At 30.4% G+C, this 18,358-nt stretch overlaps 2 protein-coding genes across 5 annotated transcripts in view; one reads left to right on the top strand and one right to left on the bottom strand.

Annotated features, from left to right (window-relative positions):
• Window positions 1-18,358, top strand: part of LOC107067045 (uncharacterized) — a 67,579-nt gene that overhangs the window by 31,745 nt on the left and 17,476 nt on the right. For 2 of the 3 annotated variants that reach the window (XM_089170714.1, XM_089170715.1), the window contains exon 3: window positions 1-18,358. This exon is cut by the window's right edge and continues 17,476 nt beyond it. In XM_089170714.1, the coding sequence (XP_089026840.1) occupies window positions 1-1,004 (1,004 nt within the window). In that variant the 3' untranslated portion in view covers window positions 1,005-18,358. The other variant, XM_089170716.1, reaches the window with a different exon arrangement.
• The window catches only part of LOC107067129 (uncharacterized), a 25,596-nt gene continuing 21,938 nt past the window's right edge, over window positions 14,701-18,358 (bottom strand). For both annotated transcript variants that reach the window (XM_015322354.2, XM_089170718.1), the window contains one exon: window positions 14,701-18,358. This exon is cut by the window's right edge and continues 19,546 nt beyond it. The gene's annotated coding sequence lies outside the window, so the exon portion shown is untranslated.

Raw genomic sequence — 18,358 nt, forward strand, 5'->3', positions numbered from 1 at the left:
ACGTGAGCCCGCATCTTATCTTCAAGAACGGGATGACACCGACCCTTTGGCCGCAAGATGTACCATTTCCACCGGAGGAAGGCAAGGAGGAGGTAGCGTCGACCTTCGGCGACACGGACACGCAATCGGGTGCGTTTAGTCCCGCGCCTGACGCGAATTCCATCCAGTATCCGGCATACTTCAAAGACCCAAAAGGCGGAAATCATGCAGTGTTCGGTGCCGGTGGTTCGAGCAGTTTTGGCGCATTACAATATATAAAACAACAAGGTGGTAGTAAAGGCTGCCTACCGGACGTGATACAACACGGTCGTTCCGCGGGAATGCCACTTTACGTTCGTTGTCCGATTTGTCAAAAGGAGTTTAAACAAAAATCGACTCTCTTACAACACGGTTGCATACACATAGAGTCGAGACCTTATCCCTGTCCGGAATGTGGCAAGAGGTTCAGACAACAGTCCCACCTCACTCAACACTTGCGCATACATACGAACGAAAAGCCATACGGTTGCGTTTATTGCGGTCGTAATTTTCGACAACGTACAATCTTGAATCAACATTTGCGCATTCATACGGGCGAAAAACCATACAAGTGTCAACAGTGCGGCAAGGATTTTCGTCAGAAGGCGATATTGGACCAGCACACACGTACCCACCAAGGTGACCGGCCATTTTGCTGTCCAATGCCAAATTGTAGGCGACGATTCGCTACGGAGCCGGAGGTTAAGAAGCACATCGACAACCATATGAATCCACATGCGGCGAAGGTGCGTAGGAACTCGAGCAGCGACGCGAAACCACCCGGTACGCCTACCGGTTTAGGACCCGTGCCGGTACCGCGCGGCCTCACACCAACTGTCGTCAAACCCGAGCTATACTTTCCACAGTGTTACGCGCCCGCGTTCAATCATCAGCCGCCGGTATCGACTGCACAGTTCCCCGGTCAGACGAACGGGGTATCCGTGGCTGGCGAGTTCAAACCACCTAGTGGGCTGCCGCCACAGTGACTAACCGTCCATCCTGCCGCCTACTAGCAAGCAGGAATACCGCTGTCCTTTCAGCGATCCTTTGCTCATCGCTTCGAGGCTGAGCAGCCATCCGCCTCCGCCGCCACCACCGTCGCCGCCGTCGTCGCCACCGCCTCCACCACCATTGCCACCACCTCCAACAACGTCATCACTACCTCCGTCGACAGATGCGGACAACAGCAACAACAACAGCAACAACAACAGCAACTGATTCAGTAACTCATTTCCTATTATCCGTACGATCTAACAGGATCTAAGGAAGAACATCTAAAAGCAAAATCTAGAAAAGGAGATCCTTGATCTAATTACGATCCTCTTCCTCGACTATCTTAATCATCTACCTACCTACCTACCTACCTACCTACCTACCTACCTACCTACCTACCTACCTACCTATCTACCTACTACTAGTTCCACCTATTCACTTATCGCCTTTCCTTTCGTAACCGATCCAAAATCGGTTTTTAGTAGAAGAAGGATGACCAACAATTGAATATACTCTCGTCTCTTCCTCCGTACGTATTTTTTTTATATCGTCCGATTTACAAACAAAGCAGTCTCGTCTTTCTTTCCTTTCAGTAATAACTCTTAAACTATTCGACTCATTTGATCATGAGAGTCGTCTACTCGTGATAAAAAACAAAATGGCTTGAGAACATCATGTTCAATTATCGATTATGATATCGATATTTCTACTTGCCTATGTTTCGAACAACTATATATATCTATATATATATAAAGAGAGAGAGAGAGAATAAATTTGGTTTGCATTGTTGCAATAAAAAATAAAAAAGGATACACACACGATCATACGAGACCAATAATACGTACGTACGTCTCCTGTATATATCTCTTTGTATGTAAAAGCCGTTTTGCTTGAAAGGAAGAGAGGGAGAGGAAAGGAAAAGAGAAAGAAAGAGAGAAAGAGAGAGAGAGAGAGAAAAGTAGGGAGAGAGTAAAATCGTGCAACCAGAAAATATATATATATATATATATATATATATATATATATATATACATACATATATATTAAAATAGCGCGAGAATGGTGGAGTGAATGCGTGAATGTTATACTGTACAAAAGGATACGTGAATCAGTCAGAGGGGAGGACCTGTTAGGAGCAAGAAAAAAGAAAGAGATAAAGAAAAATTATACACATACACACAAAAAAAATAGTGCAAAAAAAAAAGTGCATAAGAGGACAAGAGGACAAGAAGAAGGGGGATTGGATGACGAACGGAAGCGAAGAAGGGAGTAGGTAGGATTTAAGAGGACTACGTATTCCAAACCAACCCCACACCCCATCCTTAACCCATCACCCTACCTACCATTCTACCAATACATACGATTATCCTACAATCACGTACATATTACACACAAATTTACATACATTCATACACAACTCATGTATAGAAGCGTGCGGAGCCATAAGCTTTTTCGGTATGACCGATTTAAACGATGACGATTTTTTGGTCTCGAGGGATAGAGGTAAAAAACCCAACAACTCTTGTATACTATATATTATAATAGTAATATTTGAATGTATATTTATACGACAGGTTCTTATTATTCTAACTAATAATTGACACGATATTTTGAATCAGTTTTAAAAATCAGAATTGGTGCTGATAATGAAAAAAAAAAAATGAAAAAAAAAAAATAATAGATAAGCAAACGAAAGAGGAGGGAACGTGGAAGAAGGCTGAGACATCTTAGAATAGAAGAGAAAAGAGAATTTAAATAGGGGATATAGTTGATAGAGATAGTAGAAATCGTCGAAATATTCAAATCATTGACAACAAATATATACAACACACACACACACACACATATATACACGAGCATACACGCACATATTTTACATGTAAAGAACTCACGTGACGTCACACGATGTGTTAACGTGTGAAAAGAAGACTAAGGAAGAAAGAAAGAAAGAAAGAAAGAATGAAAAAAAATAAATAAAGAAAGAAAAGATGTCCACTTGCAATCGAGATATGTAAAAAGGAGAAAAAAAGAAAGAAAGAAAAAAGAGAAAAGAGAAAAAAAGATGGTTCACCACCACACACCGATGATAAAAAATATACATTTCATGGCAATACTTAAAATGAGTAAACAAAAAAAAAACAATTATTTCAACGTACTAGAGAATAGTCTTTTAAATTTCTAATTAAGACGTGTGATCTCTCTAATTAGTGTACTATATATATATATATACATATATATATATGCATATATATATGTTTATATATATATAAAATATATAAATATATAATAATAATAATAATAATAATGATATATCTATATCTAGATAACTCGAGATGCATAAGTATAATTATGATTACGTATATTAGGCGTTCGACAGTTAGTCTTTTATCATTTAGAGACACAGAGATCTGAAGAAGATGATGATGATGATGATGATGATAATTGTGCGGCCATATTCTCTGTGGCCTGTTCGTAGTGCCTCGGAATTGCTGCTCGCGGCAGTAATTTGACCGTATTTTAGGATGGTGTATTATAATTATTATATTGTGAACTACAATTATATATATATATATATATATATATATATATATATAAATATAATATATATATATATATTTAATATATATGTATAATTTAATACATAATATTATCTATATGTATATATACATACAAATATATATATATAATATCGATACTCTCTGATACAGTACTAAAAAAAAGGAAAAGTTTAAAAAGAAAAGAAAAAAAAAAAGAAAAAATACAATACGTGGGGGTGAGAGTTAAAAAAAAAAAAAAAGAATAAAAAAAGGGAAAGAAAGAAAAATATTCCGTGAGAGAGACGTGTCACGTTAAACGACTCGATTTAATAAATTATTAGAATCTTAACTTATATAATATTCGCGCGTTTAAATGTGCAACAAGAGAGCACCGAAACCGCAGAGTACGTAAAATCATCCACCAACATAACCTCCCACACACGCAACATAACCACCTCCACCAACATATAAATACATACTTACATGGCATACATAAAACATTAAAGTTTTCAAATGAAAAAAGAAAAAAAAGAGAAAAAGATGATGTGGAAGGGAAAAGAAAAATGAAAAGGAAAACCGATTCAATCGTGTTAGTTATATTTAATCGTTGTTCTTTATCCTTGTGCTTATCTTTTCCGCGTTTAATACGAAAATACATAGTGAAGAGAGAGAGAGAGAGAGAGAGAGAGAGAGAGAAAGAGAAAGAGAGAGAGAGAGAGAGAGAGAAAAAGAGAGAGAGAGAGAGAATAATCCCTGTACACTTGAACGTATTACCGGTTATTGTCTTTGTCTTTTTTCTTTTATTTACTTCTTTACTTCTTTACTTCTTTAGTTCTCTTCTTTTCTTAGGCTATTTTTTTTTCTTTTATTTAATCATATCATTTTTTATAATATTATATATTCTGTTGCCCAAGTACAAGGGGTGGTGAAATTTTCAACTTATGCCGCGTTTGTTATTGTTTTAACTTATTAAAAACCGATTGCTATTATTTTACTACTTTTCGTGCCTCGTATGCATGAATATATTAGGTCTACCAAGAAAGTTCTGTCCATTGTAACAAACAACAGTTCAATTTTTCATTTCAAGGGATAAAACATTTTCTAAAAGTGCAATATACAGATTGTCATCACACTGTGATAAGAAATTAGAAATAATATAATAATAATATAATTGAGAAACAGAAGACCCAAGGATTCAAGAAAAATAACAGTGTATAAAGAAGAAAGAAGCATCTATAAAGTATTTAACAACTCGAACTGTTAAGTCATGCAACGCATATAACTCAGAATTAATGACACCTACTTCCAACCATAAAGCTCAACACAAATTCACGTTTGGTAACAACCGAGGTCAAAAGTCAACTATTGACTATTTCACAAACAACTTCCTTTAAATCTCTGAAATACACAACAGAGATTTAAACAACACTCGCATGGTAATTTTACTACAAGCGTGTGAGAAATTTTTTCAAAGATGATTTATCAAAAAGGAAGTAATGGAGAACTACTTATCAATATAACATATGGATACATCGATAAAACTATTGGACAATTCAGTTCGCTGAAGATTGTGAACAGCGTTCATCCATCAAGCGGACAACTAAGGGGTGGTTGCATCTTCCTCAGCGTGCAAGCGTGGAGGTAGTGTTCCTAACCCCCAAGGAAGTTGAAGGAAAGCTCCTCTCACTCGCAGACTTCGTGACAATTAGCCATTCATTTAAACTATTATTAAATATTATTAACATCTGGGGATCGTGGAGTCAGGAAATTGGCGTGGGATTCGCTTCGAAGATGATGTATCAAAGAAGAAGTAATGAAGAACTACTTATCAATATAACATATGGATACATCGATAAAACTATTGAACAATTCAGTTCGCTGAAGATGGTGAACAGCGTTCATCCATCAAGCGGACAACTAAGGGATGGTTGCATCTTCCTCAGCGTGCAAGCGTAGAGGTAGTGTTCCTACCCCCAGGGAAGTTGAAGGAGGGCTCCTCTCACTCGCAGACCTCGTGACAATTAGCCATGCATTTAAACTATTATTAAATATTATTAACATCTGGGAATCGTGTAGTCAGGAAATTGACGTGGGATTTGCTGAGGGGAGTCGGTAGCCTTCAAGTTGAGACACTTTCTCGCTGTGGTCGAGGACTCGCAATGCCACGAGAAGAAGGAGGGCAACGAATTTTGGAATCCGGTGGGAATGGTGTGGGAAGAACCAGGAACTCTCTCCCTGATGTGCCGAGGAGATAGGAAACGATTTCGCATGTCTTGAACCACTGCTGTCCTTACTCTGCTACACGGCAGCTCTAAACCAGAAGGTGAAGGGTGCGCGATCTCCCAACGTGACGTTGAAGCCAGACACCGTAATAAGAAACGAAGCTGAGAAAAAGATAACGATCATCGATGTCGCAGTTCCATTTCAAAAACCGGAGGGAGGTACCGAGGTGGGCAATATATATTTACTTTTGACATCCTATATATACATTTTAGTAATTGTTCTATTAAATTCCATTTAAAAATTCAATTAAAAATCCTGTTAACTTCAACAAGAAGAACGTCACCCATATTTCAGGTGATGGGGGCCCCCACAGAAATATACTCAGATCGTCTTCATTTTCCAATATGATGACTGCTTCGTCGATGTAACATATTATTTTTATATTTTCTTGATTTTTCTATCTTAACTCCTTCTCCAGCTGTTTTCACCTCCTTGATTATTTCGTCCATGATCAGGTTAAACAAGATCGGACTTAGACTGTCTCCTTCCTTGTTTGATTCCGCTTGTTATTGGGATCTTTTTCGTTGTTTCGATAAGGATTATGGAGGCAAATGCACGCTCGGCGAAGTTTTCGCTGTTTACTGCTGTCTTATATGCATAATCATAAATACATAGAAAAAAAAAATAATATTCAGTCCCAAGCTGATCGCTTCAACTTAAAGTAGTTAGCAGTCATAGGGTTAAAACTATCGAAAACATCTACCGAAATAATCGAGTACAGGCAAAGATAAACAACGATTTGGTGGAAAGAGGATGATTCACTGAGTCTCCTACTTTTTAATATTATAATGGATGAAATCATAAAGAAGGTGCGCGGACAAAGAGGATATCGAATGGAGAACCGAAAGATAACAATTTGGAAGACCCCGAAAGCGCTGGAGCGATAATCTTACTATATGAAGCGAGAATATGAGGAATAAGCATTGTATCAAGATTTATTAATTTGTTTAATTCTAAAAATGGACAGAACTTTTCCCGGTAGACCTAATATAATATATATATACTAACAATATATTTACGTTCATACATTTATTCATTATCAAATCATCATCATTCGTTCATTTATTATTCATTCATTCATTCGTTTTGCTCGGGTCTTTCTTTTGTAAACTCTCGATTAACTGGCATACGTTTTAAAAGATATTTGTGAAAATTTTTGTCTTTTTTCTTTCTTTTTTTTAACCATTTGGCTGTTGACAGTATATTTTCGAATATATGCCAAAACAATGACACTAATTGCACGTATATGGGAAAAAATGTAAAACACTTGAAAATATATTGGGTCATTAAATATGAAATGTCTGCTTTCTAGATGAAAACAATTCGAGTAATCAGACATTTCATAGTTAATAACCTAATATATAATATTATTACAACAAATGAAAAATCATATGACTCGCAAATACAACGCGTTTCACTAGACATACAAATTTTACTAATTCAGAGTAGCGTTATTGAGCAATCTGCAGTTTTAAGAAAAAGAAAGAAAAAAACAAACATTTAGGATTGAGCCTGCGAGAGAATGAGACCGACAAAAAAATGCTGAAAAAAAAATGTAGATAAAAATGGGAATTCGAAAATCAGCTTAATCAATAATATTTTATACCTAAGTTTTACAAAAAGGATATTATTCTATATTTATTTATTTTACAACGATAAACATTCTTGAAGAATGAAAACGTTGATGCAAAACTCTAGTCCAAGAAAAAACCCAATTTCTATCCTTAATCTTACATTTCTTGGGGCACGTATCGAGGCTTGATAATACCTTCAACAACATTATTATAAATAATAAACTGTAAATTTAGCTAATACCGTATCAAAACTGTACACATTCGTCTCATTCTCTCGAAGATTGGATTTTTGAAAGTTTCACTACTAACATGTAGAATACACATATTTTTTTTTTTCTTTTTTTTAATACAATTTCATATTAGTTTTAGTTATTTTATTTTTTTCTCTGTCTTTTGTGTGGAAAAAAAGAATTTGTCTTTTTTTATTTTTTATTTGTAAATGAATACTTTTATAATTAATTATAACAGTTTCATTAGTTTATTTCGTGCATGCAATTTATTATTTTATCTTCAGGGTTTAATTTTTGTGTTTCTTAAGGTATGCTTTTAATTTAAGAATCTGAATTTTTTTGTGGTATTTCTCTTTTGTTAAACATAGACTTATTATGCTTATTTATTTTTCAATATTTTTTATGCAATTAAACACTTGACATATCTTGATTTCATTTCATGTGCTATTGTAGACTTTGATGACGTCTCCGACACGTCAAGAATTGTTTTTGGCCAACAACGTTTAGTATACCATTAAATTAACTCTATCAGTCGTGCAATTTCTTTTCAAAAAATAGCCTAAAGCAATGTACATGTAAATATAAAAAGCTCTGGTTTTTGGTTTGTACATAAGTGTTCACAATTAAGTCAAATTAAATGGTATCCTATGAACGCGTCGGCAAAAAAAAAAAATTTTGTTCATATGTCAAGTGGTTAATGTTTATATTTGTAATGCATTTTAAATTTAAAAAAAAAAAAAATTTATCAAAATTCCTAGAGTCATAAAATTTTTTTGTTATCCCCTTGTTTACTAACTTTTTTTTCTTTTTTCTTACTATCGACACGGTTCAAAACGGTTCATATATTAGGTTAGCAAGTGAAGATAATTGCTGATTTTTAAGTGGCCACCTTAAAAAAAAGAAATCTGCAATTATTTACTTGCAAACCCAATATATATATACATGTGAAAATTAGATTTTTCAAATATTTTTTGAATAATCGATACTTTTATTCCAACTTGCATTTATTACACATATTATACAATATACATATATATATAATACTAGAAAAAACTTCATCTAGATAGAAAATTGTTTTCTTCGTTCGACACAAACACGTATCCCTCAAATTTGCATAATAACCAATTTTAATGAACACAAATTTATCGATAGGAGGAAGAAAAAAGAAAAAAGAAACAATAACAACAAATCTTATTTCCCACCTGAGATTGAAATATTATAAAAATGTATTTATTTATTTTTTTCTTCTTTTTTTTCATTCAATTGCAAAATTACGAGAATAATTAATAATTCATAGTGAAATGCTTAATTTCGAAGGTTTTTCTAACTTTCAAAAGATAGGGGGGTTGTTGAAGGGAATTTAACCCTTTGAGTGTTGAATACTTTTAACTAAAGTGCTTTTATAGGAACGGAATAATTTATTATTAACTAAATTCTAATAATAAATTATATTTAATAATTAAAGTTTTTCTTTCTTTGAATATAATTTAATTAATTAATATAAGCATTACATTATTTTACATTAATATTAACAAACACGTATATGCGTCAATAGACCTCCCTAGTAATTTTTACCAAACACCAATAGGCGCCCATAACACTCAAAGGGTTAACAAATATTAATACTAACATAATTACTAACAAATTTTCTATTGACAAACTAAGTTTGTGCAAAAAGAAATAAAATTATGGATTTTTTCCAGGAAAATAATTAATGTATACACTATATAAAATAATAGTATGTGTTAGAGAAAGAGAATAAGTGATAGAGTGTGAGGTTAGGTATGAAGAGAGGGAGAGAGAGAGAGAGAGGAGAGAGAGAGAGAGGAACAGAAGAAAAAGACATACAACATGTCGCGATCGAGACGTTAATAAGAAAAGAAATAGACAAACATTTGAATAAAATGAAATAGTTAAGAAATTCGTCAACCAAAAAAAGAATAAACAATAACAATAAAAACAACAACAATAACAGTGTGTGTGTGTGTGTGTGTGGAGGTCTTACACGATGTAGAAATTGAACTGTTCGAATAGAAATTCTCGTCTTCGTCTTCGTCGTCGTCGTCGTCGTCGTCGTGTAGTAGTCGTCCGTGTGTGTCTCGTTGTTGTTCTTTCGAATGAACGACGAAAAGACGAAAAAAAAAAAAATAATAAAGAAAAAAATAAAAAGGGGGATGTTTGTGTATCGCGTGGCCGTGGGGAAAATGAAAAAAAGGGGTAAAGGGGAAGAAGGAAGGAAGGGAGGAAGGGGATGATGATAATCAACGACGAATATTATGACCCGCGGTTTCTTCTCCTTTTTTCTCTTTTTTTTTTCTTTTTAATCTTTTTTATTATTATTATTATTATTTTTTTTTTTTTTTTTTTTCATCTTTTTCTCCTTTTCTGTAGAGACAAAGTGTAGATATAATAATGTCACCTCTTGTTTTTTTTATATTATTATTATTATTATTATTATTATTATTATTATTATTATTATTATTATTATTATTATTATTATTTACAAATTATATCGTTCTAAGTGCATATATTATATATATATATATAAAATATTATTGTCATTTTATTAGAATTATTTTATTATTATTATTTGTACTATTAATTATTGTTTTATTATAATCGTAATCGATCGATGATTATTATTATAAATATATATATATATATATATATATATATATATTATTATTATTATTATTATTATTATTATTATTATTATTATTATTATTATTATGATTATTATTATAATTATTAAGTTTTCGGAAAAGATTTCGTATACGGTGCAGTGGTTAATTTCATTTATAGAATTGTTTTTTTTCCTTTTCTTTTCTTTTCTTTTCTTTTCTTTTATACAGCCTTAATAATAATATTGTAATTACATGCTCGTTCAACTATATGTCGAAAAAGAAAAAGAAAAAAAAGGAAAATGAGAAAAAGAGTGAAAAGAGAGAGAGAGAGAGAGAGAGAGTAACAAAGTGAGGGAGAGAAAGAGAGAGAGAGAGAAATGCTCCTCACCCCTTCAACCAACACACATTCTTTTTTATATCTGACGTTCAGAATGTTTTATCTTTTACCCTTTTTTTTTATATACGTTATTATCTTGAATAGTCGATTGCTAGCGCTTATACTTATCATTATATTATTATTATTATTATTATTATTATTATTATTATTATTATTATTATTATTATTATTATTATTATTATTATTATTATTATGATTATTATGATTATTATTATACTCTATATATCTCGCAGTCACAAAATTCAAAGTGTAGTATATACATGTATATAATATATGTATAAATATATATATATATATATATACATGACACATTGATATGACTCGATGAAAACGTAAAAGAAAAACATTAATGATTATAACGAAAAATGTGCGATATTCAATTGAAATATACATTAAACTTTTTTTTTTTAATTATAGAAAAAAACAAAGGGATAAATGTAATTATAAATATGGATTATAATTACACATATAATAATAATACGCACACTCAAAACAGGCATACACTTAAACACACAGGGACATATATGAGATAAACAATATATAGATATGTATATGCATAAGTGCTTGATCCGATTCGTTAAAAAAAAATAAAAAACAAAAAACGTTTTTTAAAATGAAAAAACAAACGTTAAAGGAAAAATAGAGAAAAGAGAAAAAAAACATTGGACTTTTGCACACAAAAGGATAATAATTAAAAAATATATATATAGGTATATATAAAAAAATGAATAAGAGCCATGATGGTGTGTGTTGCATCTGGCACGATAAAAAGAGAGAGAGAAATAATGTTTCTTTTAATTTTATTATTATTATTATTATTATTATTATTATATTATTATTATTATTATTTAAGTTCCTTATATGCGTGCGTGTAACGAAAGGAGAGAACTCAAAGTAGTAGAACTCCTCCTTCGAAATTAACTGCGGATTAATGTTGGAAGAAAACTGGTTCGATCGGTTGGTTGGTTGGTTGGTTGGTTGGTTTACTTGCTTGATCGGTTAGACGACGTCAGAATCTTACCCGGTGCCATTTTGATCGACGAATGTGTTATTATAACTTTAATCATTTTAATAACCACAGAAAAATATTAATACATATATATATAGATGATATGTATAATCTACAAATTTCATAATTTAACTGAACTCTATACACATGTATACGTATATATATATATATATATATATATATATATATATATATATATACGCACTGTGATTTAAAAAAATTAAAAATTGTTCTCATTATTATTGTTCTATTTAAACAATAACGAGAAAATATATATCAAAAGAAATTGAATACCGATCGAAATAGGATTAATTTTCAATAAGAACAAATATTTCGTCGATACAATTTTTTAATACAAATATCTATAATACATACATATTACATATATATAGATATATATATATATATATATCTTTTATATTTTGCGACAGAAACGCAGAGATACGAGATAACGACGTTGTCTGACCGAATCGAAATATGTTTTTATATATTATTTGTTAGGGGGTGAAAATAGTCTCTTTCTTCGTTCTTGCCTCTGATTTCAATCCATTTTATTATTATTATTATTATTATTATTATTATTATTATTATTATTATTATTATTATTATTATTCTATAGTCGATTTAACTATATCGCAATATTGTTTTATTTTTTCTTCATTTATATGATAATAATAATAATTATTGTTTTAATTATTTGATAAGGTTAAAAAAATTCGTATACATATATACATACATACATACATATATATGTATGTAGGTTAATGGCGACAGAAATAGACTAGATATATTCTTCTTTTTTTGTTCCGTAATGAATTTTATTTAAAACAAATATTTCTAATATTATCATTAACCGTGCCTATCAATTTTTTTATTATTATTATTATTATAATTATTGTTTAGTCGATTGTGTGCTTTCATAAGAACGAAATGTCGTTTAGATTGGGCCATCCCCGTCGTCCCATTCAATGCTCAACATAAATATATATATATATAGATATATATATTATATATAATGTAGAAGTTAAGTTTTATTATTTTTTTCTTATTATAATAATAATAATAATTATTATTATTATTATTATCATATTATATTATATTATATTATTATTTGTATTTCTTTTAATATTTTTATTGTCATCGTTAATCATAATAATCATAGTTCAGCGTGGTTGGTCGTTAATTAATATTTGTATTTACAATTTGTAAATTATTGTTTTTCTTATTATTTTTTTTTTTTTTTTTTTTTTATATAAGACTCAGAGTTTATTGGACGATTTAAAAAAAAAAAGAAAATCGAACCAAAACTCGCGACAGGATGGCGCATCTCCAACGACTTTTATTAATTATCATTATTATTATTATTATTATTATTGTATCTAATATTCTTATAGATATATATATATGCATATATATATATGTTCTTCTCCTCCTTTGTTTATTAATTTTTAGAAACTTCTTACTACCTTGAAATATGTTTGTAATTTATATATACGTTGTCTGTTTTTTTTTTTTTATTATTTTTTAAATCAAAATCTTTTCAAAATTTTATTTTAAAGTTTTTTTTTGTATTTTAAATGAAAAAAAAAAGAAAGAGAAAAAATAACAAAGCATAAGAATATTATAATAATACCTTTTGAGGTTATGTCAATATAATAATGCAGGTGCAATACACAAGATCGTTTGTGCGTTAGAAAGAAAGAAAGGAAGGAAGAAAAGAAAAGAAAAAAAAAACGAAAATAATACACACATTTTTTTTAGGATTGTGGCTCGTGATGCGTTGGAAAGTTATATATATATAAATGTTTTTTTTTTTTTTTCGATGTAAACGAATGTATTTAGAAATAATTATTCGAAAATTTGATTATTTTTAATTTTAATTTTAATTTTAATTTTAATTTTAATTTTAATTTTAATTTTAGTTTTAGTTTTAATTTTAATTTTATTTCGACTAAAAAATAAACGAAAAATATATATTATATATTATATTATATATTATATTATATATTATATTATATATTCTACTATATTATATTATATTATATTATATATTATTATATTATATTATATATTATTATATTATATTATATTATATATTATTATATTATATTATACATTATTATATTATATTATATTATATATTAGATTATAATTAAGACAAAAAAACACACACCCATGTAGGAGAACGTTAATTTAACAAAAACAAAAAAAAAAATCTTTCAAGCTTTTTACTTAAAAAAAGAAAAAAAAAAGGAAAAAAAAATAAACAACGAGAGGTTATTATTATTTTTTACGTTTTTCTCTTCTATTTTATATTTTTGTAGAGAAAGAACGAGAGAGAGAGAGAGAGAGAGAAAGAAAGAGAGAGAAAGAAGGTGAGAAAGTTAAAAGAAAATTTTTTTCTTTTTAAAATATCTATTTATATTTTCAAGAATCTTGAATAATAATAAAAAAGAAAAATGTGATAATGTTAAGAAACGAATTATGTTATGTGAAAATAAAAGAGAGTAAAAGAAAAAGAAAAAAAAATTATGAAAAAAAAAAAAATTCAAAAGAAGATGGCGCATTTATCGTTTTCAACGCACGCGTAGCCCGCCTTTTATTTATATAAATTTATATATACATATATATATATATATATATTTATATATTTATATATGAATAATATAAATATATATGTATATGTATGTATCAAATGCAAATACATAATATACAGACACATACACACAACACACAAAGATAAGTTGCACGGTCGTAATTGTAAAAAAAAAGAAGAAATAAAAATACCGCTAGAAAGAGAGAGAGAAAGTTAGTGTGTAAGAGAGAAGAAAAAGTGAAAAAGAGAGAGAAAGAGAGAAAGAAAGAAAGAAAGATATAGAGAAAGAGATAGTAGCCGTTGTGCCAAGCACCGGTGATGCATATATCATTATTTACAAGTTTTACAAGCGAAAGCAGCGAAACACCGAGTCCCAAACTCTCTCGACATCATCCGATTTTTAAAATCTCTATTCCTTTTTTCTTTGTGCTGAAAAAAAAAAAAAAAAAAAAAAAAAAAACAAGAAAAAAAAACTTCTTTGTCCCCTTTTGAGATTTGGAAATTAAAAGCAAAATAAAAGGAATAAATAACAAAAAGGTGTAACAAAAAGAAAAGAAAAAACTCTCATTGCGCTATAATTCGTTTTAATTAAAACATCATCATTTTTATTATTATTATTATTATTATTATTATTATTAGTAGTAGTAGTAGTAGTAGTAGTAGTATCAATATATTTGTATTATTATTATATATATGTATATTGTAATTTTTGTTTTTGTTTTAAATGAATCATTGTGATCTCGTCGGCCGAGATTCGGCACGGTTTTCGCTGCTATCCAATTAGATGTAAAGTTGTGGCGGAACCAGGTTCCTAATAGTAATATTTTTTAGGGGAGTGGGAAAAGAGAACGAAAAAGAACAAGAAGAAAAATAAGAAAAGAAAAGAAAAGAAAAGAAAAGAAAAAAAAAAGAAAAAACACAAGATTCGATTCGTCTCATAAACATTTTGTGACTGACGAGAGAGTAGTGTCTCGGCGTAAGTTACGGGCCCAGGATCTCTAGGGTTGAACAAGCAGCACCCAAAGAGAGATACGTCAACCAGGATTTTTATAATCTTTTATGTCTTCTTTGTGACGTTGTTTTTCTTTTTCAACCTTCTTCTTCTTCTACTATTACTATCCCTCCCCCTTCCCTTCCCCACAGCTTCCAATATTCTCCATCTTTTTTTTTATTGCCGAGAGTCTTACCCCCCTACTCTCGATTACCGTATACGATTTTTTTTTTTTCTTACTTCACATACTTCTTCTTCTTCTTCTTCTTTCTTTCTTTCGTTCTTTCTTTTTATTTCTCCTTCTTTTTCAATTTCTTTTTAATATATTATATAGACGTGTATATTATAATTAATCAGCACGCGTTGAAGTTCACCGAGAAAATGGGCCCGTTTAACCCCCTGTCCCGAGCGTGTTCTGTTTTTCATTTTCACTTTTTTATACAATAAAACTTACAATAAAACCAGAGGCTGACGTATTCGCCTAGGAGGAGGCAGACAACAGGACCTCTTATATCCTCAAATCCTTCCCATCCCTGATCCTTTATCCTCCCCCTCCCCCCAAAACCTATTTTATTCTTTTCTCTTTAGTTTTTCTTCATTATTTTTTTTTTTTGTTCCTTTCGGTCGTAATAATCACGGATGTTTCACCGAGAAGATTAAAAAACACCGAGAAGACGCACGACTGACAAAAGTCATCTACCTTTCTTTTTTTTTTATATATATATTAAAAAAATTCCTTTCATCGATAAGAAAAAAAAAAATGGAATATGTGTGTGTTTGAGAAAATATATGAAAAAAAATTTTTTTAATTGTCTCGGTTAAATATCCGACATTTTAATATTTTTATAATTCGTTAATATATATATATTTTCAGTTTTTGTCAATTTATTTCCTACCCGTTCCGTTTGATTTTCTTTTAGGAGCAAAAGAAAAAAAACCTCTCGGCCATTGGTTTTTTTTTAATATTTTTTTTTACATAAAATAACAATGAAAAAAAATAAACAACTATGAGAGAAAGAAAAATAACGTAAAAATTGTGTATTTTCAATCGTACAACGCGTAATTCAATTGTCAAAATATTAGCAATAACACTTTAAAATCGAATTTTGAAGAATGATCTATATCAAAATGGCGGCTACTCCATTTTTAAATTCATTAATAATTTTGTTTCTTTATTAAATTCGTGTTTTATTTTCAAAAATACACACATATAATACACACAACGATTAAATGAATATTTAAAATGTGTCATATAAATATAAGTAAAACGAGAGAACAATTAATAACAAGATACTTAATTATTTTCTTTTTTTTTTTTTTTGGTTATAATTTCAAATCGAAACATGTCGATCAAGATGGCCGACAAAAAATGGACCACGAATTCGTGTGCTCGTCTTTAAATCACATTCCATTCTCTAAACTAAAAAATATACAAAACAATATTTGAAAAAGACTAATATTAAGATGCGTCATAAATTCGACGAGGGCGAGACGGAACTTTCGACGTCATCAAAAAGAAAACGATTCGGCATTCACGTTCCGAGTCCGAAGTAAGAGTCCGAATGAGCCCGATGCTAAAAAGAAAGAAAAGAAAGAAAGAAAGAGAGAGAGAGAGAGAGAAAGAGAGAGGATGATTTAGCCTTGATTCAGATTATTTGCGCGACTCTTTGCACACCACACGTTTTATATATACATGTATATGTATATGTGAACGTATATGTGAACGTATATGTGTCTCGATCCCATACTTGGCACGTAGAATATTAGTAGTAGTAGTAGTAGTAACAAGCAGCTCAACATACACACACATTAAAATCTTCGCGAACGAAGGTTCGCGATCGTACGGTCAATTTGCTTTCGCTGTGCGCACGCGCGCGCAAGAACTCTCTAAGAATCAGTGGTTCTCAATCTTCGAGGAAAAAAATTGACGGATCCGTCATTATTCGTTGAACAATCATCAAAGTTTTTGAGAATATCGTGTAAGATTCTTCTCTCAAGCAGTCATAACCCAGTGTCTCATTCTCTTCCAGAGAATTAGCTTTTGTAGAGAAGGGTTAAAGGTCGAGCGACAAGAAAGGGGATACTGAGGGGGAGAAGTGGAGTGGAGAGGGAATGGGAGGGGAGTTAACAGGAGATAAACGATGTACTATGATTGACGATGGAAACTGATCTCTTTTACGTATTTTCAAATGATTAAATGTATGCAAATATTATGGTGAACCAATGAATGGTGATTATTTTAGGGTGAACCAAAAACATCCCTATTAGCACAAAATATTGAAAAAATAAAAAGAGAATCAATGTTATTGGTATCTTTTAAAATGAATATTTTCAAAGTAAATTGTACAAAAAAAAAAAAAGAAATAAAACCAATCAATTCATTGTATGCAATTTCAAAGTGAAGTTTCAACGCAATAAAACTCACGAACCTTTTTTTGGTTCACCCTAATTATATGAACAAATTTTATGAAGTTATTATACCATACTTCTTTTGGCGCGTTAAGGAAAAAATATGACGAGAGTGAATTTTTACGACTTGCGCTCCTCACAGCGTGACACGAAGAAAACAATTTAACAGGATGAAGTTGGTCGATGATATTTATATTCGATATATTCGATATATCTCTCTTATTATCCGTATTTCAATATACACAATACTTGTTTTATTTATTTCAAACATTTTTTAAGTTAAATTTTTATTTCAACGTAACATTTTTGTTGAAAATTTTTATCTAAAAGGAAAGAAAATAGAAAAAAGATCGTCATAGACTAACAATAAAGTAAATAGACTCGAAAGTTCGATTTAAAAAGTTTAAGAACATTGCAGCGTGTAGAGAACAAATTTTGATAGGACTTTGGCGTGTTCTGAAATAAAAAAAAATGATTAGAAAAGTGTGCGAAGAAGTAAATCGAATTAAATAATGTCTCAGTTTACGAGACAATGGAGGACGATGGAAAGAAAGAGAGAGAAAGAGATCAACAGATATCAGAAGAAAAAAGGGAATAAAAAAGAAACTTGCGAAAAGATCTTTTTTCTTATTCGTTGAGCGAATAAATGAAAAATAGAAGGAGTGGGAGGTTGAAAGGGAAGGGGATGGAAGTGAAA

The sequence above is a fragment of the Polistes dominula genome, unplaced genomic scaffold (genome assembly GCF_049000335.1).
Source record: "Polistes dominula isolate Pdom_NZ unplaced genomic scaffold, Pdom_raw_medaka contig_79, whole genome shotgun sequence".
Classification (NCBI taxonomy): domain Eukaryota; kingdom Metazoa; phylum Arthropoda; class Insecta; order Hymenoptera; family Vespidae; genus Polistes; species Polistes dominula.